This window comes from Ursus arctos, unplaced genomic scaffold, assembly GCF_023065955.2.
Source record: "Ursus arctos isolate Adak ecotype North America unplaced genomic scaffold, UrsArc2.0 scaffold_14, whole genome shotgun sequence".
NCBI classification, from domain to species: domain Eukaryota; kingdom Metazoa; phylum Chordata; class Mammalia; order Carnivora; family Ursidae; genus Ursus; species Ursus arctos.
In genome coordinates, this window is record NW_026622808.1 from 5,611,217 (window position 1) to 5,634,688 (window position 23,472).

General features: G+C 57.4%; 2 protein-coding genes across 2 annotated transcripts in view; one reads left to right on the plus strand and one right to left on the minus strand.

The window, feature by feature from the left end:
• The first annotated feature begins 604 nt into the window (after positions 1 to 604).
• ELAC2 (elaC ribonuclease Z 2) lies at positions 605 to 22,288 on the plus strand. Its single transcript, XM_026521024.4, has 24 exons — positions 605 to 896; positions 1,462 to 1,512; positions 1,653 to 1,723; positions 2,494 to 2,558; positions 4,770 to 4,827; positions 5,530 to 5,598; positions 6,197 to 6,304; positions 7,258 to 7,316; positions 9,790 to 9,848; positions 9,950 to 10,022; positions 10,564 to 10,676; positions 12,106 to 12,201; positions 13,086 to 13,224; positions 13,303 to 13,388; positions 15,033 to 15,151; positions 16,205 to 16,301; positions 17,769 to 17,907; positions 18,261 to 18,299; positions 18,416 to 18,525; positions 18,990 to 19,089; positions 19,161 to 19,281; positions 19,421 to 19,499; positions 20,034 to 20,178; positions 20,777 to 22,288. Exons 1-24 carry the CDS (start codon positions 664 to 666, stop codon positions 21,011 to 21,013), a joined length of 2,466 nt encoding a protein of 821 aa, XP_026376809.2. The 5' UTR covers positions 605 to 663; the 3' UTR covers positions 21,014 to 22,288.
• ARHGAP44 (Rho GTPase activating protein 44) overlaps positions 21,937 to 23,472 on the minus strand; it is a 163,836-nt gene continuing 162,300 nt past the window's right edge. The window contains exon 20 of the mRNA XM_026521026.4: positions 21,937 to 23,413. Within this exon, the coding sequence (XP_026376811.1) occupies positions 23,274 to 23,413 (140 nt within the window). The 3' untranslated portion in view covers positions 21,937 to 23,273. The remainder of the gene's footprint in view (positions 23,414 to 23,472) is intronic.

Here is a 23,472-nt window from a genome sequence, read left to right on the forward strand (position 1 = left end):
GGTCAAGACCACCCAATTAATAAACGAACCAAGGCTCTCTTGCTCCAGAGCCTGTTCTCTTAAGCCTGTTTTTGTCTTTCTTTCCCAAAGATCGAAAAAACCATCATTTGAAGCCTGCATTCACGCTAATCACACCTGAAATAAAATTAGTGAACGTTCCCATGCCAACTCTCTCTATAACCCACCTCCTCACACTTCATCCTAACCGCCACCACAAGTAAGAACAAACCAAAGCTCCAAGGGCTGACTCGCGCGGCGGGACAGATCACAATCAGTGGAGACAGGGCTCGACCCCCGTCCGCGCGCCTCGAAATCCCCGAAATCAGCTCGCCTGCCAGGACCGCTCTTTCCGGCTCTGCGCTCCCGGAAGTCCCGCCCCCAAGCGAGGGGGAGTTTCCGGAAAGAATCCTCGCCGGGGAAAGCCGGAAGGAGGCAAGGGGCGAGGCCGTCCGGGGCGCTCTAGCCTGCCTCAACTCTATGGCTGTCGCCAATTGACAAGCCGCGAGGGGCAAGGCTCCTCTCTATTGGACGCGCGGCCTCGCGTAGGCGGGCAGCTCAGCTCACGGCGCGCTGATTGGCTGGGCCCGCCACGCGCGGCGGAGGGGCGGGGCGTGGGGGCACGAGGAGCCGGGTGACCCGGTGCGTTGGGAAGGAGGCTGGTGCATGTGGGCTCTTCGTTCAGTGCTGCTGTTGCGCTCCGCGGCCGGGCGCGCCATGTCGCAGGGACCCGCCCGCCGCCAGCGGCCGCCCAAGGACCCGCTGCGGCACCTGCGCACGCGGGAGAAGCGCGGCGCCTCGTGGGAGCCCGGGGGCCCGAACACCGTGTACCTGCAGGTGGTGGCGGCCGGCGGCAGGGATGTGGGCGCGGCGCTCTACGTGTTCTCGGAGTACAACCGGTCAGTGCGCCGCGCCCGCCCCGCGTGCTGCGCGCCGGGGTCCCCCACGCGTCACCCGTGTGTGTGGGATTCTGCTGCTGCAGCCGACCCTGGCCGGTCGGGGGTGGGTGGGTGGGAGATCCCTGATGCCTTACATTCCACGCCGGTGGAGTTCCCGGGAGCCCCGGAAGAGCCCCAGACTTGGGGGTGAGCGTCCTCTTTTCAGCCTGGGGATCCCGAGGCCCCGCTTGGCACACTTTGAGCCGCGCTCCCTCCCGGGCGCCCGCAGACCGGGACCTCGTGGTTGGCCTCTGGGGTATCAGGTCAGGTGAGGAGGTGATGGGGGAAAGGACCCACCTTGCCCCAGCACCAGCCTGTTACCAGTCCCCCAGCCCCCTGCTGGCCTCTCCCGGGGAGGGTTCACAAGCAGCAGCCTCATGCCAGAAATGTAGCCTGCTAGCAATACAATGTCGGTTTTTTGGGTGTTTTTTTGTTCTCTGCAGTGTACAATAAAGCATCTAAAACCGCGGCACAAATTTTACAGAGTCACATCTTCTGAGTATCTTGCCTGATGTTTGTCCCGTAGGTACCTCTTCAACTGTGGAGAAGGCGTCCAGAGGCTAATGCAGGAGCACAAGTGAGTCAACCATTTTCTTTTGGGGCGGAGATGCTCATGGGGCTTCAAAGCCCCGGTGAGAGACGGGAGTGTTCCTAAAGCCGAAAAGAGAGTCCCTAGTCATCCTGTTCGGTCCTGCTCAAATGTTTTGTCATTTTTAGGTTGAAGGTGGCTCGTTTGGATAACATATTCCTGACCCGAATGCACTGGTGTAATGTGGGGGGGTTGTGTGGTAAGTATATTCTTTCTGAGGTCAGAGGCTGGAGGGAAGTCTCTGGGATCTTAGCCTGCCTTGTTCTTTTTTTTTTTTTTTTTTTTTTCCTCCTCCGATCTTCCAAGGCCAGGGGAGCTGGAATTCTTTCTATGCTTGCCCTGTCAGCCACAGCTTGGAAAGCTATGACTCAAAAGGACAGATTTGAACAGGAATGCTGCTTCCAGGCATTGTCATCCACTCTGTTTATTGAGTTGCTAGACTGGAGATACGTGCCCGTAAACTGGAGGGTATAGTGGGTGATGGTTACAGGACACACACACACCACTGAGACTCTCGGCAGCCACACACGGATACCCACTCCCCGGATTACCCCATTATTCATGTCCGCCAACCAGGAAGGTCAAGATTGTGTTGCTGTCAAAGTGCACAAGCTTTGTGACATGGATAGGAAGGCGTGCAGGGCTGAGCCCATCCCGTTCTCAGAGCTGAGCCCCTGCAGGGCAAGGCAGTGAGGTGCCTAGGCCGAAGAACCTAAGGGCGTCCTTTCATTCGGTGAGATTTTGCATCCCGGGTCCCAGTCTCAGCCCTGCCCATTCTGGAGGCATTTGAGGAATATCTGGTGTCCCCTGCACCTCCAGCAGGAGTCACTTCTGCCCAGGGCCTGTGATCACTGTGCAGGAGCAGGAATGAGGACAAGCAGAGACAGAGCTGGTGAAGTAAGGAGGAGGCCTCCTGGTGGCAGCTACAGGGCATGGTGATGAGACAGCGGATGTTCTTTCTCCTTCCAGGCATGATTCTTACCTTAAAGGAAACCGGGCTCCCGAAGTGTGTGCTTTCTGGACCCCCACAACTGGTGAGTCCCTCCTGACTCAGCTCTCAGAGCCGACCCCTCCTTTTTTTGTGTTTCTGTTTCTGCACATTCATCTTTGGCCCTCCAGAATTAAGGGATGGTGGAGCCTTTCAAGTTAAAGAGACCTGAGTCCAAAGCCAGAGTAACTGTACGACCTTGCACGAGTTCCTTTACCTCGTAGAGCCTCAGTCTATTCATCTGTGAGACGGCTGTGAATTCTGTGAAGTTGCTAAGGATTATGCGAAATACACATAAGAAACACCAGACCAACTTACTGCATGTTGGGCACCACGAGGCCCACAGGGAATGTTAGCATTTATTTTTATTACATTTCAGACCTCTTCATACCTTCAGACCAGCTTCTGAACATTGTTGAGAAGCTCTGTGCACATTGTTAGCCCTGTTGGCTGACAGTTCCTTTCCCAGTTCGTAAGATGAAAGGCGGGGCGCCTGGGGGCCTCAGTCGGTGAAGCGTCTGCCTTTGGCTCAGGTTATGATCCTGGGGTCCTGGGATCGAGTCCTGCATTGGACTCCCTGCTCAGCAGGGAGTCTGCTTCTCTCTCTGTCTCTCAAATAAATAAATAATATCTTTAAAAAAAAAAAAACGTGAAAGGTAACCAGTCACCAAGTCCTGTTAATTCTGTCTCCAAAATAGTGCCTCAGATCCAGCCATTTGTCTCCTCCTTAAAGCCTTCCTTATCTGCTATCTCCTGCCCCTGTCCACTGTGACAGCTGCACACCCCCACACAGTGGCCAGCGGGGCCTCTCTGGGGCACACGTGTAGGCGCCTCACACCCAGAACCCTCGGGGCTTCTCTGCAGTGCCCCACAAACACCTTTATCGGGCCTGCGAGCCCTCTGGGCCTTGGCCCTTGCCTGCCCTCGGCATCTGTCTCTGGTCTCAGGTCTCCCGGCAGGAGCTCCATGGGCCGCTCTCGGCTCTTCCCTGAAGCCCCCTCCCATCCCAGGGCTTTGCTTCTGAGCCTTCAGGGCCCCGCTGGAAGGACGTGCACCCAGGATCCCGCCTGACTCTCCAGACAGGTGGTGCCCCGGCCCCTGTGTGTCTCCAGTTTCTTGCAGATCCTTAGCACAACGGCTGCCAGCCGCTTGTCCGTGCTCATCTGTTTCTGTTCTTTCGCCACTGGATTTTGCATTTCACAAGGGCGGGGACCTTGTCCCCTGCTCACTGCTGAACCCTTGGCACCTACCACAGAGTGGACACTCCGTAAATATTTGTGTAAAGGCGGTTCAAAGTACTAACGTTCATGTTGATGCCTTTTTTTTTTTTTTTAAGACGTATTTATAGGGGCGCCTGGGTGGCACAGCGATTAAGCATCTGCCTTCGGCTCAGGGCGTGATCCCCGCGTTATGGGATCGAGCCCCACATCAGGCTCCTCTGCTATGAGCCTGCTTCTTCCTCTCCCACTCCCCCTACTTGTGTTCCCTCTCTCGCTGGCTGTCTCTATCTCTGTCAAATAAATAAATAAAAAATCTTTAAAAAAAAAAAAAAGATGTATTTATAGCCGTGAGGTGTTCGATGTTTGTTGCCTGGTGGTAGTCATTTTGCAGTATAGACTTAAATCGTCCTCTTGTGCAGCTTAGACTTAATATTATGTGTCAGTTACATCTCAAAGCTGGTGGGGGGACAAAATTAACTTTTTTAAAGTTTTGTGGGTTTTTTTTTTTTAAAGATTTTTATATATTTATTAGCACAAGCAGGGGGAAGGGCAGAGGCAGAGGGAGACGGAGGCTCCCTGCTGAACAGGGAGCCCAACGTGGGGCTTGACCCCGGGACCCTGGAATCATGACCTGAGCCAAAAGGAGATGCTTAACTGACTGAGCCACCCAGGTGCCCCCATCTGCTAACTTTTTAAAAAAAAAGAAAGTACAATAAAATACTGATTTTTTTTTCCCTTGATGAGTACTTTTAAAGATTTTACTCATTTTAGAGAGCGCGTGGGTGAGTGGGGGAAGGGAGGGGCAGAGGGAGAGAGAGAAACCTCAAGAAGACTCCCCGCTGGGCACAGAGCCCAACGCAGGGTGGGATCTCACGACCCTGAGATCACGACCTGAGCCGAAATCGAGTCGGACACTCAACCGACCGAGCCACCCAGGCGCCCCTATGTTGATGCGTCTTGATAAATCTCGTGTGCTGCTGTGTTTCTGTGTTCTGCGTTTGTACAACCATAACTGCTTCTTTCTTTGTCTTTTGTAGGAAAAATACCTAGAAGCTATCAAGATATTTTCCGGTCCATTGAAAGGAATAGACCTGGGTATGTTCCTGAGTCTGACTCGTAATCGGCCATCTCTTTCCCATATATGCCCCAGTCTCCCAAACTAGAATCCATAAAACTTGGGACTCCATTAAACCTTAAAACCAAATGCTTCCTTACTGAGGTGGATTTAGAAAACAGTGCCTGTTGCAATTTCTGTGCCCCCACATCCCGTCCCCAAACGTAGGCGAGAGATGGTTCTCAGCCACATTGCTCCGGCTGTGCTGGGAGGCACGCGGCCTCTTCCTGCGGGGAGGCCTAGCCCAGGAGGCCAGCAGGGCCCCTTCCTGAAGGCCGTGTGCCTCCCCGGCTTGTCAAGGCACCTCTTCAATTAGGAATGCTAATATTTTATTTCAGAGTGAATTCTGGTTCTTCCAGTTGAGACAGTAGATTCCCTGGCCTCACAATGCTGTGTGTTAACTTACGCCTCTTAAATTTGAGAATTGGTTTCTTTTTTAAATTATAACAGGTAGTGATCATAATATGTTTTTTTATTTAGCATAGTAAATATTAACAGCTGGCAAAAATATATGGGTGCTTCTTTCCTAAAAATTGTCATTTATTCAGAGATTCTGGCTTTAGTATAGATTCCCAGCAGCATTCCAAGGTAAACCAGTTGCTTGTGGTCGGAGATCTGGAAAGCTCCTTTTCCCCCAGCGTGTCCGTCCACGGCAGTCACTGTCCTTGGTCTTTCTCACACAGCTGTGCGGCCCCACTCGGCACCAGAATACAAGGATGAGACCATGACCGTCTTCCAGATCCCCATATACAGTGAGCGCGCAAGTCCCGTCTCCTAGCAGGAGGGAGGGCTGCAGGTCCAGGCGAGGAAAATGTGGGGAAAAGATAGAAACTGCTGGAATATTGGCTCTGTGTACCCAGTTTTATGTTCTGAACATGATTAGGAAATTCAGCTGAGGAATTAACACATGGTTCCTGCCCTTGGGGAGCTTTCAGTCTTCTAGACACGTTTAACTCCTAGGTAACGATCGTGGTTCTACTTTGGGATGTTACATAATTAAGTATAGTGTCAGAAAGTAGATGGTTCTCAGATGTGCACATTTATTGCTTGGGGTTTATTTGCCACAGATGTAAGTACCCCTTTGGAGAGAGGATGCTGGAGAGGTTTCCACTGGTAAACTTTCCCATAAATACTAGTTTCCCATAAATACTAGTTTCCACTGGTAAACTTTCCCATAAATACTAGCTGAGAGAAGTGTTGTGAGCAGGTCAGAAGGGGGACAGGTAACTAGTTGTGGTTGAAGGCAGGCTGCCTCAGTGGCACTCTGCTTCTGACTCGTGGGAACAGCGGGGCCCTGGCTGTGAGCACGCCTCCATGGCGTGGGGTTTGATGGTTTTCCCCACCAACCAGGTGAGCAGAAGCGTGGAGAAGACTGGCCATCTCCGAGTCCGGAACGACTCAGTCCAGGGCGGTCTTCGGATTCCGGAGCCGCTGAAAACGAGCAGCACCTTCTGGACGGTAATCCTATTAACACAGAACAGCGTACCTGGCCAGCGAATGGTTATCTTAATCTGCTGCCCCTTCCTGTGCCACGTTGGCACGGTTACCATAACAAGCCTGTGTGTCAAACTGGTCCGTCCTCCTCGGCGTGCTTGGGACTTGGCCCCGGGGGAGAGTGGGGTGGGTTGCCGGGAAGCTGGCAGTACGGAGCTCTGTGGCTGACCCCCAACCCCCGGCCCTGGCTGGGCCCCAGACTTTGTGTCCGCTTTCCCCGGAGGAGAGCAGGGTCTGGCAGACTGGTTCATACGGAGGCTTCCACCCTGTTCATCAACGCAAAGTAATTTTTCATGAATCCAGAAAACTGCTGAGCCGGCCAGTCGGGTCAGTGAGCGGAACGGCCCCTTTTCTGCCAGGACAGCCTGCTGAGAAACAGAGCTCAAATCCCCAGCTTAGATGTGCTGGGGGACTGGGACCCCTTCAGGGGGCTGTGGTCCGGCGTCGGGCAGGGCTGATCTGCTCCTCTTCCTGCCTGGGTCGTGTCTGGTGACTGAGAAGGGGCTGACCCCGGGAGCCGTCCTCCCTGCGATGGACCTACGCCCCGTTTTCTCTGCAGCCTCGTTGGCTTTTGTGGTGTTTCACATATGCTTGTTTGTAAAGCACATCGCAAACTTATTTTTTCTCCCTCTTCCACATCTGGGTAAAATGTATCTTTTTTTTCTTTTTCAAGTCTCACCAGTCAGTTCTTAAGTTTTTCCGGTTTGCGTTCTCCATCCACTCCGACCTCGGGCGCGAGTAGGAGAGAGAACAGGGCTGCTGGGGAAGGACACCAGTGTCTGCTCTGACCTTTGCATGGGACCGCCACGTCCGTTTAATTTGGCACGAAGCCGAATTAGACTTCAGATGATCGTCGGCCTGTGAAGCCCGTGAACCCTCCCGTTTGCCCTGTTACAATCAGATTTGTTTTTCCTCAGGTATTGGCCAGAAAAAGAGCGGCAGGGACCCCTCCTTGGTTGTAGCTTTTGTCTGTAAGGTAAGCAGGCGCCACTGCGGTGGGCCTTCAGCAAGCATGTGACGGGACCCTCGGTGAGCTCTCGTCCAGTGACTCAAAGCTAGCGGCTCCTGAGTCCCCGGGTTATGTTGGCGCGCGATTGGCCATGTTGCACGGGAGCAATAAAGACAGCCTAGTTTGCCTTCAGGGGAATCGGGCCTTCATTCAGACCCCTCCAGCTCTGTTTTACTCTGTATCCTTCGACTGTAGCTGTTCAGCCAGTAGCATTGGGCTCGTTTTAACGTTGGCTAGCATTCCCAGAGGCCGGTGTCCACAGATCTGACGTCAGTCCCCTTCTACGAAAATTCTGTTACCGTAGAGTGTTTTAAAAATGTGACGGATGCTAGTTCTAATAGGGCTTTGCGCTAAAAGCCGGTGCCCTGCAGCAAACGCTTTCGTCCGCCGTAAGGCTCCACGTTGTGTTTTTGTGGGCAGTGATGACTTTTTGAGCAGTAACGTTGACTTTTAAAATATGTTCATAGTTCTTATCCAAATGATCACCCCCCCAGGGAAAGCTCTTCCGGAAGGTCAGTAGTAATCCTCATTAGCTGCGAGAACGTTGTCAGTATCAGGAGAATGTTATCAGTATCACGTTACCGCATTTCAGTAGTAGTTTTTATAAAAGTGAAGGACGGTTTGTTGATAGGCTTGTTCCCTGTGTATTTCTGAGTTTTTAGGCCGCAAAATAATTTTTCAAGTAGGTTTCTCTGGTCATCTGTAATTGTATTAGGTCCCTCCCGCTGTCCTCGGTAGAGGCCATGGGATGTGCTGGAATGGGCTGTGTGTGCTGGGCCACGCACCCCTGTAAACCCTGGCTGTTCCCGGACCGCTGTTCCCGAGGCTACGGGCCGCAGGCAACGGCCCTGGCCCTTCTGTCCCTCCTTTGTTGTTCGCTGCCCCTTCTGAGAGCTGCTCTCACGGGTCAGCCTGTGGGCCCTTGTCCCTCTTCTAGGCAACGTGCTGCTGCTCACTGCAGGGTTTGGAAGGCAGTAAAGCTGAGCGAGTCCAAGCTCCAGGGGCTCAGAGAAAAGAGGCCCAGCACGTGAGGGCCTGAGACGCAGACGGTCCTCTGCTAGGAGAGCACGGGCTTCAGACAGCTGTCTGCCAGCTCGGGGCCTCAGGGGACCGCGTTCTGCTTCTCCTCTGTGTTCTGCACACCCCGCACCCTCGGGTGGGAACAGTTTCTCGTGGGTTAAGCTCAGCTTATCATAGAGGGAGGGGTATCGCCTGCCTTAGGTGTGCGAGTCCCTGGGAAACGTTAGAGCACTCGGTTTCCATCCTGAAACCCATCTGGGTCTGTGGAGGCAATGGTCACAACAGGCCTTTCTCATGTCATCATCTAAAGGTGTCATCCGAGCTAATTATCTTCACATTATACGCACACACTAAAGCTGTAATCCCTCCTCTAGGATAGCGTTTGCCAAGCCAGGAAATTCTAGAATCCTAGTAAGGCTTGAGGATCCAAATCGGAGACTTTGCCCTAAGAGTAATTTCCTTTTAAAAAAAGACCTGAGGAAGAAAAGGAAAATCAAGTGTAATTCAGTACTGAAAGATTTATTAACATTTTATGCACTTTGATTTTTTTTTTAATTCCATATGAAATAAGTAGATCCCAAAAAATGTACACGTTTAATAAGCACAGAATGACGATTATGAGGTCTTGTGGCAGGGTTGTCATCTGCCCTCTAACGCAGTAAGAGTGTGTCGAGGATTTTTCGTTACAACTTTTCTCCAGGGTAAAAGCAGTGCCGTGTCGCAGGTTCGTGAAAACCACCCGTGAAAGACCGTCCACGCTTTTATGACCCTGCCCCTGTCACTGTAGTATTGTGTCCTACAGGGATTTGCGTGATCGGGTCTGTCAGACCAAGTGCCGGTCACGTTCCGTTAGCACTTACACGCAGAGTGCAAGACGGGGGAACACAGGTGCTTGTCCTCAAGGACACGTGAAGGAGCCTTTTTGTTTTTGTTTTTGTTTTTTAAAGATTTTATTTATTTATTTGACAGAGATAGAGACAGCCAGCGAGAGAGGGAACACAAGCAGGGAGAGTGGGAGAGGAAGAAGCAGGCCCATAGCATAGGAACCTGATGTGGGGATCGATCCCATAACGCTGGGATCACGCCCTGAGCCGAAGGCAGACGCTTAACCGCTGTGCACCCAGGTGCCCCTGAAGGAGCCTTTTTGTTTGGGAAATGCATCGTGTTTTATTAAATGATAACAAGTTAACGTGGGGAAATAACGCCCCGTGTTTTAAGTCCTTCAGCTTCTAGTCCTAAAGTATTCCAGAATAGGTGACTTCTTCGGAAGACGGCTTGGAATATAGCGTACTTCGCCTCTACCCGAGGGGAAGGTGACATGAGAGTAAAACCGGAAAGGTGCGCTTGGACAGAGGTTGATCAAAGCCAGGCTTCCTCCTCCTCCCTCCCTGAGGTGGCGTTTATGTTCTCTTTGTCACAGCTTCACGTGAAGAAGGGAAACTTCCTGGTGCTCAAAGCCAAGGAGCTGGGCCTGCCAGTGTGAGTGTAGGCGGGGGGACGACTGCGGGGCTGTTAGGGCGGGGGGGGCACCCGTGTCCCTGCCACACCCCATCTCACGGACAGCTGGCCCCTTCTTTCAGCGGGACAGCAGCCATCGCTCCCATCATTGCTGCCGTCAAGGACGGGAAGAGCGTCACTTATGAGGGCAGAGAGGTGAGACGGCCTGTTTCCGTGATGTCCTGGCAGTGAAGGCTGGCGCCTGGAACACGGGTCCAGACCTCACCTTTGAGGGCAGTGGAGCAGCTCGGATTTCCTTCACCGGGCCAAGCAATACAACAGGGTCTCTTATCCGGACCTGTCCCGCTTATCCATGCCGGCTGCGTTTGGCTGTATCCGCAGTGTCTACTTAGGACTTGCTAAGGGTCCTCCCCCTAACGGGATGGATGCTTTCCCCTGTCCTGGAGCTCCGAGCATTGTCTAGCAACAGACCCCTGGGGGTGGATTTGGGGCCCCTGGCCCCAGACCAGAGGGCACCCTGAATGTCCTGCCTGGCTTCACGGCCACACTGGCTTTGAAACGCCCTCCGCAAGCCGGCCGCCGGGGCATACGGGGCGTGGGTGGTGAGCCTCACGTTGGTTTTGTGCTTGTTCAGGGGGATTAGGTAAGGTGGGCTGCTGACTTGAAGGCCATTCAGTGTGTCTGCCGAGCTGTGACTCTGCCCCGGGAGAGAATCGTGACCCCAGTGATTTTGCAGATTTTGCCTGAAGAGATCTGTACTCCTCCAGATCCTGGTGTTGCTTTTGTTGTGGTAGAATGTCCCGACGAAGGATTCATTCAACCCATCTGTGAGAACGCCACCTTCAAGAGGTAATGAGGGCTCTGGGGGTGGGGGGAGCCCGGCCGGCATCGACGGGGTGTCAGGGTGTCTGCCTGACCTGTGGCCGCTCCTGGCACCGAGCCGTGGCTGCGGAAGCCCACGCTTGAGTTCCAGCCTCCTGCTGGTGGGCTTTGTGCGCGCAGCCTTGGAAGTGAAATTAGAAAGCATCGAAAGCCAGAGACCACTTGCAGCCTAGAAAACCAGTGGCCAGTTAGCGTGCTAAGCCTGGACAAATCCTAGGACTTTCTTCAGTTCTAATGAATACCCCAGTCGTTATTTGGGTTATTTTTTTTTACCCAAGTAAGTTTTCTTCGCTTGCCTGTGTTGGATCTGTGTAGGCGGCTCTGACGTGTGTGGGGGCGTCTCGGTCGAGGGTCCTTGTTAAGCGACAGAACCTCCGTCTGGGCACACCTTTGGTCTGCTCTTCTCAGGTCCCCGTGCCGTTCCCTCCCATCGCCCGAGAACATGGACTCATTGGCGGCATGGCAGCTTCGATCCTGGGAAGCTGTGCCCCCCCATGTCATTGTTTTCATTTCTCTCCCATTCTTAATGGTTTATTCTATCTGTAATTTTCCTGTCCCTAGTTCTTATTTATGTTTTGCACTTCATGTTTTATTCTGCTTATCACAGCGGATCTTTTTCGGGCATCTGTAGGGCTTTTCAGTTAGCGTTGGAAGCTCTTCCCGAGATGGACTTCATTCTCACTGGGTGAATCCGGGTGACATATGGTGGCTCAGGCTTTGTGCTGTCATCAGGTCGTGGGCAGCAAAGCCGCGTTGAGTCGCTGTGAGCTGAGGGGCGTGTGTGCTGACGCGATGCTGTCAGGTGTAACTGCACGACCCGTGAACTCCCGGGTCTGCACGCGGGGCGGCAGGGAGGGGTCAGAAGAAAGTACTGCACGTATATATATATATTTTTAAATGGGAACTGGAAGGAAACACCTCAGCGTTGTAAGTAAGTGACAACTCTAGACGGTGGAAGTACAGACGGTTTTATTTCTCCATGCCCGTGGCTCGGGTCTGCTGGAAGGCAGACGTTAAGGTGGGACTGCGGGTGCCTGAGTTCACGGGGGAAGGTCCTGTGAAAGGCCGGGAGAGCTTGGGTCCTGCTCCGCACGTCAGAGCCCTGTGCCCCGAGGCGGAGGTGGCAGGAGGAGGCTCAGCTCTGAGTGAGGAGGCCTGGGGGGGTGGTGGCGGCAGCCCCAGAGCCTCGGACTAGAGGAATCCCAGGTCGGTGCCCTGCCGGCTCAGGCACCTCTAGGAGCAGCCCCGGCACAGCCTGGCCTGGGCGTGGAGGCCATGGGTCACTGCAGTCCCCAAGAGCAGGCCGCACGCTGCCCTGCCTGCCCGGTCACTGTTTGTGAAGGTCCTGGGTTTGCATCACCGGACAAAGCGCAACCCCGCTCCTCCCTTCCACCAGGTACCAAGGAAATGCCGATGCCCCCGTGGCGCTGGTGGCTCACATGGCCCCAGAGTGTGTGCTTGAGGACCCCAGATACCAGCAGTGGATGGAGAGGTAGGACGCACTTCCATCTGTCCTTCCCCTCGCACCTGGAGTTCTCCCTCCCCTTGGTCATTGGGGGCTCCCTGCCCTCCCTGAGCTGGGGGAACGGCCAGCTGTAGCACTGGCGCAGAGCCGCCGCTAGGTGGCGCGCTGCGCGCACGTCCCGCTTCCACCGTCCACACTCGGCCTCTGAAGAAGTACTTACCTCTCCATGGTCCCCTCTCGAGTGTAGAGTAACAGCCTCAGTTTAGGGAGTGACGGGGCGCGGGGGGGAGGGGGTTGTTGATGACTCTGCATCTCATTCCATCTCCTCCCCTCTTCCTGCAAGGCTGAGGTCTACCAACTTTTAGTAACTGGAGAAGAGGTCACCCTGCCTTTCTTCGGGGCCCCATTGGTCAAGCTCAGCCCCCCAGGGGAGGGAGTGTTTGAGCTGAACTCGGAGCACATGGTGCCTGGTGCTGTTCCAGCCTCCCCTCCTGCTCTTCCCAGGCGCCTGCTCCGCTCCTTCCTCATGAGCCCTGCAGGCTCTGCTCTTCGGCCTCCTTTGCCTGCCCTCCCTGGAGGGCCCGGGTCCTAACGGTCCCCTTACGATGCCTCCTTTTCTTCCGCCCGTACTCCACTTCGTTCGCAGTCCCTGGCTGGAGGCTCCTGACCTCGCAGCCTTCTGGGTTCTTCTGGGGCTCCTTCCAGCACCCCCCGAGGCGCTTCGGTTTGGAGAGGGCAGTGGACTTGGAGGCAGTAGACTCCTGTGGGACTGTGTCGGCCGGTCTTTCTGGAGCCGCCAGTTGGTCTCTCTGGACCCTTCCCTCTACCATCTTTGCTCCTGGTGTTGCCACTACCCCTTCGGTGGGAGTCCCCCTGAAGGACGCTGTGAGCGCACCGTCATCTTTCCATAGGTTTGGGCCCGCCACCCAGCACCTGGTCCTGAACGAGAGCTGCTCGTCGGTCCACAATCTCCGCAGCCACAAGATCCAGACGCAGCTCAGCCTTATTCACCCCACCATCTTCCCCCCGCTCACCGCCCCCCGCTGCCAGGTAGCGTCCCCCCGCGGGCCCCTGGCCTGGCCCCTCGCCTGTTCTTTCTCTCCACCGAGCGCGATTTGTGTCTTCCAGGAGGAACACGCCGCCTTCCCTGTGCCCACAGTGCGGGGCGAATGTCTCCTCAAGTATCAGCTCCGTCCGCGGAGGGAGTGGCAGAGGTCTGTGCGACTCTGAGCTAATGGAAGGGTCTAGATCGGGGGTTGCCAAGCCCTTCTTGGGAAGGGCCAGGCGGTCAGTTCAGCCTGAACGGGCCATGCGGTGTGTGTCCTGGGTGTTGAACTCTGCCCCTGCCACGGACGGGGCCTCGACCACTAGTAAATGCACTGGTGCGGCTGAGTTCCTGAGCAAAAGCGGCCCCCAGAGGCTGCTGTGGTCGGGCTGAGGCAGGAAGAAGAGGCCACTGATGATTCTTTCCTGAACGTGTTTTCCCTCCCGGTAACAGTGATACACGCCTGTTGTTTTACAACAAAGAACATGAGCGTTTGACGGGAAAGATTAGTCACCCGTAATCCCATCCTTCGAGATAAGAGATAACGATTGTTAACGTTTTTTTTTAATTGGAACACGTGGGGAATACATCTTTTGGTAAGAGTGTGTGTGGGTCCGTGGCCTGACAGGTCCATCTTTTCCTGAGTCCTTACGTAGCCTTCAGGAACGAGACTTATGGGTACCCCCCAGAGGGATGTCTGCTCATTTTAGACGTTTCTAGGTGCTTTTAATGAAGCGTTCAATGTTTCTTGTGTGTAAGAATGTGAGTGGAACTCTGTCCCCTTGGGCGATTCTTAGATGTGGGATTACTGGGTCGTGGTGTGACCCGTTCTGAGGCCCTCGGTAACGTCCAGAAAGGCTCTGCCCGGGGACGGTGCGGCCAGTAACCCCTCCACTTGGTTCATGTGTCCGACCTGCATCCTGAACAGGTGGAAGCTTCCTGTGCACTGCCTTGTGTCCGTGTTAGTTGTAGCCGGACGAGCAGGGTCTGGTGTTGGGTTTTCTGAGAGACCACGCGGTCATGTGACGGGCCCACAGACGCGGGCGTGGGATTTCGGGGTTTGCCGTCAGCAGCTGCGCGGGCGGTTTGCAAACCTTGAAGAATGAGCCTGGCGATACCCAGATTCCCCTTCACCGGGCAGAGTGCACATCCCGGGCCTCCTGCGTTAGAATCCGGGGAGCCGGGCCTGGCCTCGCCCCGTGAGCTCCGGGGTGAGCCTAGCGCCCAGTCAGAGTGAAGAGCCTAGCGCCCAGTCTGAGGCTGGCCTCTTGGTGTGGCTGGGAGCAGCCACGTCGTAGCATCGGGGCCTTGCTAGAAATGCAGCCCCAGGTTCCACCCCCAGGTGCCAGATCAGGTTCTCGGGGGATGAGCTGTGTCCACGTTCGTGTGGGAGCCGCTGCTGTCGGGCTGTGCTGGTCAGCTAGGACCGCTTGACCCTGCTCCCCTCCCTTCCTCTGGCTCCCAGGGGACATTAGGCCACGTCTGGAGACATCTGTAGTTGTTACAGTCTGGCAGGGGGTGGGAGTGCTGGTGGCACCCGGTGGGCGGAAGTCAGGACCCTGCTGGACGTCAGTATTGCCAGGGACGTCAGACTTTGAGCTGAGATGTCCAGAGGGGCTGAAGCTATTTAGAACGTGCTTCAAGAACCCCGCTTCAGTGAGAAGGGTTCCACATAGCAGGAGAACAGGACTGCCGTTTTGATTTGGACAACTTTCCACAGATTGTACCCATAAGTTGGTTCTGGATATCCAGACCGGTGTCTGCTTGAGGCCACGCGCCTGCTTTGGTCACTGAGATGCTGTCCTCCCTGCAGGGATGCCGTTATTGTCTGCAATCCCGATGAATTCATAGCCGAGGCCTTGGAGCTCCCCAATTTCCAGGAAAGCGTGCAGGAATACCGGGAGGCCACGAAGGATGTCCCAGCCTCAGCAGGTGAGCGGATGACCACAGAGCCGCCTTCCTCTGCTGGCCGCTGCCCTCCTGTGGGTGTTTTCAAAGTGCCAAGGAGAATGACCGCCTGGCACCAACTAACCAGGTCTAGTTCCATAACCCAGTGCTGCTTTATTCTCTAAAGACACCCGTGCCTGCCTGCCTACCCTCCCCACCAAGACCATTTCCATCCGAACATTGGGCGATGGCGACCGGCCCTTACGTAGCAGGCAGGCACCGTGTGCCACGGCCCTGGGAGCTCCTGCAAGACCCGGAAAGAACTTTGTGCCGGGCCTCCACTGACTTGGGATCTGGTCCTGGCTTGGCTACTAGGGAGCCACGGCAGATCTGGCCACGTCACCCACCTTGCTGGGCTCTTGTCGCCCCATCAGGAAAAGTCATTAGGGGGAGCTTGGGGACCTCTGCTCCGGTAGCTGGTTTTTCTAGCATGCTTTTCAGCGAATGCCAGAAGCCGAGCACGCCGGACTAGAAAGCGGCGGGCATTAATGCAGCCAGATGGTCTTTCCCCCGATGGCAGGTTCTCCGGGGAAGTCCGCCTGGGCTGGTGTAGAGCCTTCCCTCTCACGGAAGGGACACAGGAGAGCTCCCCAGACTCTGGTCCTGACTCTGCCCCTTCCCCTCTGCATCTGTTTGGACCCCTGTAAAGCCGGGGATCCCCCCCAGCAGGGCAGTTATGGTCCCCGCAGGAAGAACAGGTCTGGTGGTGAGGGCTGGATGCCAGGTGGACGCCAGCCCCTTGAGCCCCTCGAGGTAAATGATTTGTAGCCCGAAGACGTGCCCTTTGTGACGTAGCGGACGAAGAGCAGGTCTCTGGAGGGAAAGGCTGCGGGGTTATGCTCTGCCTTCTGGATAACCCCGTACCCACAAACAGCCCCAGCCGCCCCTGCCCCCAGAGGAGGAGGTCCTTACAGAAGGACCCCTACCAGGTGGGAGCCCCAGCCCCTCCTGGGGGGCTGGACTTACTCCTCTCATGGCTGAATGCTGGCTCGCTTCTGACCCAAAGAAATGGACCCTTTTACATGTGTTTTTCCACAGAGGAAGCTAAACAGTATCCAGAAATCGTCTTCCTCGGAACAGGCTCTGCCATCCCGATGAAGATTCGAAACGTCAGTGCCACACTTGTCAACATAAGGTACTGCTGCTGTCCCAGGAGATGTCCATCCACGGGGGGCACACGCGTCCCGCCCCCCACGCCCCCCCACCCAGGCTAATTTGAAGATGTAGCCGTATAAACGTGTGTAAGCTTGTCACCTTGGCCCGAGCGTCCGGAAGAGAGTCATGGGTGTTAACGCCTTTAATCGGTTCTGACCTGTTCTGTCTGTTGATAAAAACAGCCGGCTCTGCTGTAGGCCACGCACCTTGCTGAGAGATGATCTCCCTGAATTTTCACATTAATTCTACGAAGTCATGACTGCCCATCTCCTTGATTCCTAAACTAACCTTCCAAGAGGTCACCAGTTCCCACAGCTGGTCAGGGCCGGATCCGGAGTGTGAGCTGGTGTCTACACTGCTGGCTGGGCCGTGCCCTAACTGGTGACTGCCGGTGCGGGGGACACTGCTGGGTGGGTGTGTTGGGTCTCCAGTTCGGCCCGCGCTGGGTGGGTTTTGGTGATTCTCTTGGGTTTGCCTGGTGTCCGGCTTTGAAATTTTGCTTTGTCACCTTGGATGCTGGCGGCGGAGGGCCACCATCCGGCTAACGCGCTCTCGCACCCGGCACTCAGAAGTGCACCCCCCGCCCCCTGCCCCCAGCAGACATACGCCAGCTGGGACACACTCCCACTGCTGAGGAGATGCAGTAAAGCGGCCCGGCAGGCCCGGCCTATCCCGGGCGCTGAGGGGCGCAGTGGAGGGGGCTTCTCTGGGAACCCCGAGGGGCCCTCCAGCCTGCCACAGTCGGTCCGAAGGTGCTGCTCCCTGGCTGACCTTGCGCAACGCAGTCTGTCCCCAGAAGGTCGCTGTCTGGACTCGGAGGCTTGTCCCTGGAGCCCGGGCACAGCGCTCCCTGTCTGGTGGCTCCTCCCAGAGGAGGACGAGGGCCTGCGGGAGACTCCCCTCACTCTGCAGAGCCTAGGCTCTGAGACGGGCCATCGGGATCAAAGCAGCCTGAGCCCGGCTCACTGGCAGCAGCGGGGCCTTGCTGGGTCACCCCCTGCAGGGGCAGCTGCAGCCCCTCCCACACCAGCTGGGAGGCGGCGGGGCTGAGGTGGCCAGAGTCCTTGCCAGGGGCAGCGGGTGCAGGGCACCCAGATCTCCCATGCACACACGGTGCCTGCCGCGGGGTCACCGATGGGCATCGCCACGTCCAGTTTAAATAATCAGAGGCGCGTCCTTAGGGCTAGGTGGTTTTGCCTTCCCGTTCCCCAAACTGGGTGCCGGCGTCTGTGGCTCTGGGGACTGCATACGTTCAGGGCTTCCAGAGTTTCGTGGCTAATGAGTCCCTTCGTGTAATGAGCTCGGGCATCCGAAATGGCCTTCGTGTTTGGAGAGGTTCTGGAAGACGTGGGATGCACACAGCTGCTGCTTCCTCTTCTCCCTGAAACGCAAACCCTCCAGACCTCAAAGCCTCGCCCGGCGGCGTGACTGTCGCTCTCGTCCATAGCCCCGACAGGTCCCTGCTCCTGGACTGTGGCGAAGGCACGTTCGGGCAGCTGTGTCGTCACTACGGAGACGAGGTGGACAGGGTCCTGGGCACCCTCGCTGCCGTGTTCGTGTCCCACCTGCACGCGGATCACCACACAGTGAGCCCCCCCCCACCCCGCACCTTTCCTCCTGTTCCTCCCAGACAGGCCGGCTTTCCCTCTCGCTGGTGCAGTCGCTCTGCGGGGGAGCCGCTGTGTCCCTCCGTTCGTCCCGCTGTCCCGCAGCACCAAGGCTTTGGCCTTCACCTGGCTGGCCTGCTCGGAGGGGACCTTAGCCAGAGACAGGATGCCAGCTGGGTCCCCGGCCCCTGCCCCAGTCACACTGCCCACAGCAGTGTTGGGGAATGGCAGCTGATGGGGGCGGGGGGAGGACTCCAGAACCCGGATGCCGGGCAGAGAGCCGACTTCGGCCGTGGCTGACATGTGTCCCTGTCTCCCCCCCCCCCCCCCAGGGCTTGCTGAATATTCTGCTGCAGAGAGAACGGGCTCTGGTGAGTGTGGCCCTCCAGCCATTTGAGTTCAGTGGCTTGCACGTCCGCAACCCCCCCTCCTGCGCCTTGGAGCCGTTCCTGTCGCTGACTCTGCGGCTCCGGTGTCCTTGTCTCAGGCGTCCCTGGGGAAGCCGTGTCCCCCGCTGTTAGTGGTCGCCCCGACCCAGCTCAAGGCCTGGCTCCAGCTGTACCACAACCAGTGCCAGCAACTGCTGCAGCACGTGAGGTGAGCCCCAACCCCAACGTCGCCCCGCAGCCTTGCCCAGGCCCTGGGGGACGGGGGCGGGAAGGAGCGTTGCGACTCCAGGGCAGAAACCAGTGGCTGCTGCCCGTGGTCGTACCCGTCTCTTCTCCGCCCTCTTTGCGGTTCTGCCCTGGTTTGCAGATTTTCATGAAACCACTCGGGCCCGAGTGCCCAAGTAGCGTCCCAGGAGGGGGGTCCGTCCGTCTGCCTGGGTCTGCAGGGCGGGCCTTCCCCAGCCCCTGCCACAGGCAGCGCCCGCCCGCCACGGCCCTTGCCACGGCCTGGGGGGCATGGTTTGGCTTTTTAATTGACTCCTCTTTCCTCTTAGTGATAGATTTGAGTTTCTTTATGATGAGTTTGGGGTTCTCCGGCCAGACACCTGAACTTTGAATCACATTAAAATGTTTTTTTCATGTTTGCTGTTTAATCGTTGTGTGTCCTCGCAGCCTGATTCCCGCCAAGTGCCTTCAGAAAGGAGCGGAGGTCTCCAGCCCCGCGGTTGAAAGGCTGATTGGTTCGCTGCTGGCAGCGTGTGAGCTGGAAGAGGTAAGGGGGCGCCCGCAGGCGGGGAGGGCGACGGGGAGCACGGCTGCACAGCCGCTCGCCTGCCCCTGCAGTTTCAGACCTGCCTGGTCCGGCACTGCAAGCATGCTTTCGGCTGCGCACTGGTCCACACGTCTGGCTGGAAAGTGGTCTATTCCGGGGACACCATGCCCTGCGAGGCTCTGGTCCAGATGGGTGAGTAGAGGCAGCGGACCACCGCTAGGTCATCTGCGTCCACACAAGGCACCGGGCTGGGGGAGCGAGCGGGAGGACCCCGGGCCCAGCACTGGTCAGGCGGGGGACTCCATTCCACGGTCCGTGCTCATTACTCTAGGGAAGGACGCCACCCTCCTGATACATGAGGCCACACTGGAAGACGGCCTGGAGGAGGAGGCCGTGGAAAAGACACACAGGTAGGGGAGAGCCCTGAGCCACGGTCACCCACTCCCCCCCCCCCCGGTGACACTCGGAGCAGCCCCATGACAGCCCCACAGGGACACACTGTGTTCTCTGGTGACAGTGACAGCAGGCCGGCCTGCTTCCCGCCAAGGCTGCGGGGTTTCTGTGTCTGCTCCGCAGCGCCATCTGGGCACGGTGCTAGCCGGGCGGCTTTCCGGGGGTATTGCAGATGCCCCAGCATCAGCTGTCAGCCACGCCAGGGACCTGCCAGGGGGATGGAGGCGCCGGGGCCGATCTCGGGTTTTGCTGGCACAAGAGCGTTCCCCTGAGGGAGGAGCCCCCTGCCTATTCCCTGCTGCCCTCGCGGATGGGTGGTGTGACCGCCAGTGCTCGGCTGGGCCCCATCTGGGCACGTGAGCGAAGAACCTGGCCCTTAGGAGAGCCTGTGTGGGCGAGAGAGGCGGCCTTCCTGGGGTACGCGAGGGAAAGTGGGGGCTGGGCTCTTCATGCGCCGGGGCACCAGCCTCACGTGGCCCGTGTGTGGGCAGCACGACCTCCCAGGCGATTGGCGTGGGCGTGCAGATGAACGCGGGCTTTACCATGCTGAACCACTTCAGCCAGCGCTACGCCAAGGTGCCTCTCTTCAGCCCCGACTTCAACGAGAAAGTGGGGATTGCCTTTGACCACATGAAGGTCAGTGCCATGCGGGCCGGGGCGGGGTGGAGACCACGCTCCCTACGGCGGCGTGCTCGGCCGAGGGCAGGAGGGGTCTGTCTGTCCCCCTAGCGTGGCTGGCACCAGCTGGGAGGGCGGGGCCCACCTGCTCCAGGGCCTTCGGGACAGACTTGAGTCTCGGGGTACTGGAAGTGACTGGGGGACTCAGGCCCGGCCGTTCCCCCGGCCAGGTGACTTGTGCCTCAGCACCTGCTTGGGGAGACGGGTATGCTCCCCTCTTCTGGTGGGGAAGCCAGCCTTGCCCCTCCGGCCTCCCTGAATGGGGGTGGGGCCCGGGTTTGCCTCTGAGGAGCCTGATTCTCAGAGGCTAGACTGCCTCTCTTTTCCGGAGGCCCATTCAGTTTTGCCCCCTAAGCCAGGAGTGGGGTGTCGGTGCCCCTTTCTGGAGAGGGCTTCCTCCCTCTCTCCCTGGCCTCGTCCCTGTTTTCCACTACGGTCCGCTGACGCAAAGGGGGGCAAGGAGGGAGCCGGCACCTGCCCTGGGAGCAGAGGGCTCCCTCCATGCAGCTCCTGCCTGGCCCCGGATCCCCGTCCTGACTCAGGGCTTGCCTTCCAGGTCTGCTTCGGGGACCTCCTGACGGTGCCCAAGTTGATGGCCCCGCTGAAAGCCCTGTTCGCTGGTGACATTGAGGAGATGGAGGGGCGCAGGGAGAAGCGGGAGGTGCGGCTGGCGCGGGCGGCCTTGATGTCCAGGGAGCAGGCGGCCGGCCCCGAGGACAGGGCGCCGCTGCAGAAACGGGCCCTTGTGGAGCCGCCTCCGAGCCCACAGAGCAAGAAGGTCAGGGCCCAGTGAGGGACCCTGGACTCAGAAGGCTGGTGTCCCCTGCACGGCACGGCGCGGGCCCCCCCCCCCCCCCCCCCCACCGGCCTGGTGGGAGCCGGAGGGCTCTGCTCAACCAGGAGGCACTGGCGCGTAGTGGGCTGTGCGCGCAGGTCTCGCCTGGGGCCCCTGCACAGGGACGGCCCCGTTGGATGCCTCTGACGGCCGGTGCCCCGCACGCCTTGGGACGTGAGCCTGCTGGATGGAAGAACGGGGACAACTGGAATTTGGTACGAACCCATTTTTAAAGAAGTCACATGGAAAAATGGAGTGCCCATGCCTGCTCCGGCCAAGTTACTCCCTCCGCACACCTGAGGCCAGCCAGGGCCCGCAACGCTGGGTCGTGGACAGGACTCCAGGAATAGTCTTTGCAAAGACAGAACACAATAGAGGCTGCTGGGAACCTGAGTGCTTTGCTTCGTCCCGATGCCGCCTCCGTCTCCCTGCCAAGCTGCGCTGCCCGGTACCTAGTGGGACCTGCGAGCCGCCACCCCGCTCTAGCCTAGCTTCTGCCTGCGTCAAGCCATGCCAGCTGGGCCCGGACGGCGGCTCAGGAAAACTCAAGTCTTCCAGGGGAAGATGAGAGACCACGGCTGTGCTGTGCTTCGCCCCACGGCGAGAACGAGACGGAGACTCCCTCCCTGCCCTCAGAGAGCTGAGAGAGCGTACGTCGAGCTGGCTCTCTTGCCCTCCTTTGGGATTTAACAATACTGAGGTTAGTGCTTAATCATCTGGTATTTGTGAGAACACAGAGCTTTAAAAGCTCAGGTGATTTGGAAGAGACAGACCGAGCATTTAGCCTTGCCCAGCCCGACCTCCCGCATCCTCCTGGGGCGCCCCTGCACGGTGGCGTGTCCCCACCCAGCTTATTAGCAACACAAGAAGATAGGCCACGCTCAGGGATAATAAATCTATTTTAATAACATTACTTTCAACAACTATTTGTACATGTATTTAAAGGTAACTTTCAACCCCTGGGCTCCATTACAAACTGGGTACAGACCTGTCCTTGCCAGGAAGTGAGCAAAGCTTTTAACATCAAAAGTTGGCAAATCCCCCCTACGGGACGGGTTATTTTACACTGTGTCGGGAAAAATAACTAAGCCTTTAAATTTCTCATTGTACACCTATACATTGGTTTAGTTTGAATGGCTCAAATTAAACAAATATAGATTTCATATATACAAATATTATATCATGTATAGGTATATCGTATCTATTTTAAAAGGATAAACTTGGAAAGTGTGACTTGGCATGCATGACCGGAATTTGTGTCTCGCTCCCTTAATCCCGAAGTGTGACTGGGCTCCCCGAGGGGGAAGGGAGGGGTGATGAGCCACGGCTGAGCAAAGCGGGCCACGCTGCAGGGCCGGTGGCACCAGCCTCGTGTCCCTGCGGGCCGCCTTCCCGTCCTCCACGTGCTCTGGGTAACAGATTTATTGCTAGTCCCTGTGGCTGCCCGGAGGAAGAGGCAGGCTCCTGGCCCCCGAGCTGAACGCTGAGCCGGGCGCCTCTGGGAGCCTGTGGGGCTGGAATTACTGTCAGACAGACAGTGGACGGTGCTGGGGGGTGGGGGGGCGGGAGCCATCTCTGGGCTGGCCGGACACCCTCAGGATCACCTTTCTAAATGAAGTATAAAACGAGAAGGGCGGGACGGGAGCTCTCCATCACATGGTTGGGGGAAAAAAATCGTTAGAAGCCATTGACTTTAGAGCCCTCGCAGTAAGGGCGGCCTGAAAGATTTTTACACGGGCTGGCCCCCTCCCCCGACTTGTGCAGCAGGCAAAGGTCAGTGCCAGGCCTTATAGATTCCAGAACTCGTGCGCTGTAGGGGAGCCCCCCCCCCCCCCCCCGCCGTAGCCACGAGCTGTCAGAGCCCAGGCGGCAGCTGCAGGTGGATCCAGGCACCCCGACCGTCCTGCGCGCACCGCCCCCCCCAGCCTGCACCCACAAAGGACCTTTCTGACACGGAAGCCTTTGGGCAGAGGGGGTGCCCGCTCGGCCTGGAGGCTGAAAGTGGATCAAAAGAGGCACAAAGTCAAAAGGCAAAGATCAAACAAAAGGCCAGAGCCACCACCTGGAGGGAACGAAGTCTGCACCCACGCGGGCACGCAGGCGGGAGGTGAGCGCGGTCTGCACAACTCCGGCCTGGCCAGCCCAGGGGCGCGCCTGGGCGGGGCGGTGTGTGGTGGGCGGGGCCAGGTATGTACACGCGGGGAGGGGCGGGCGCGGGTCAGAGGGCGGTGCTCTCAGACTCCTCCTCCGAGTCCCTCTTCTCGGTCACCGAGTGTCGCCGCGCATGCTCCAGGGGGCTCAGGCGGAGCGGCGGCCCGAGCTCTACGTGGATGGAGGGGATGTCGAAGTGGACGAGATCTGCAAGGCGGCAGAGAGAGGCAGCTGAGAGCGGCGGACGGGGAGGTGGGCGCTGGGGC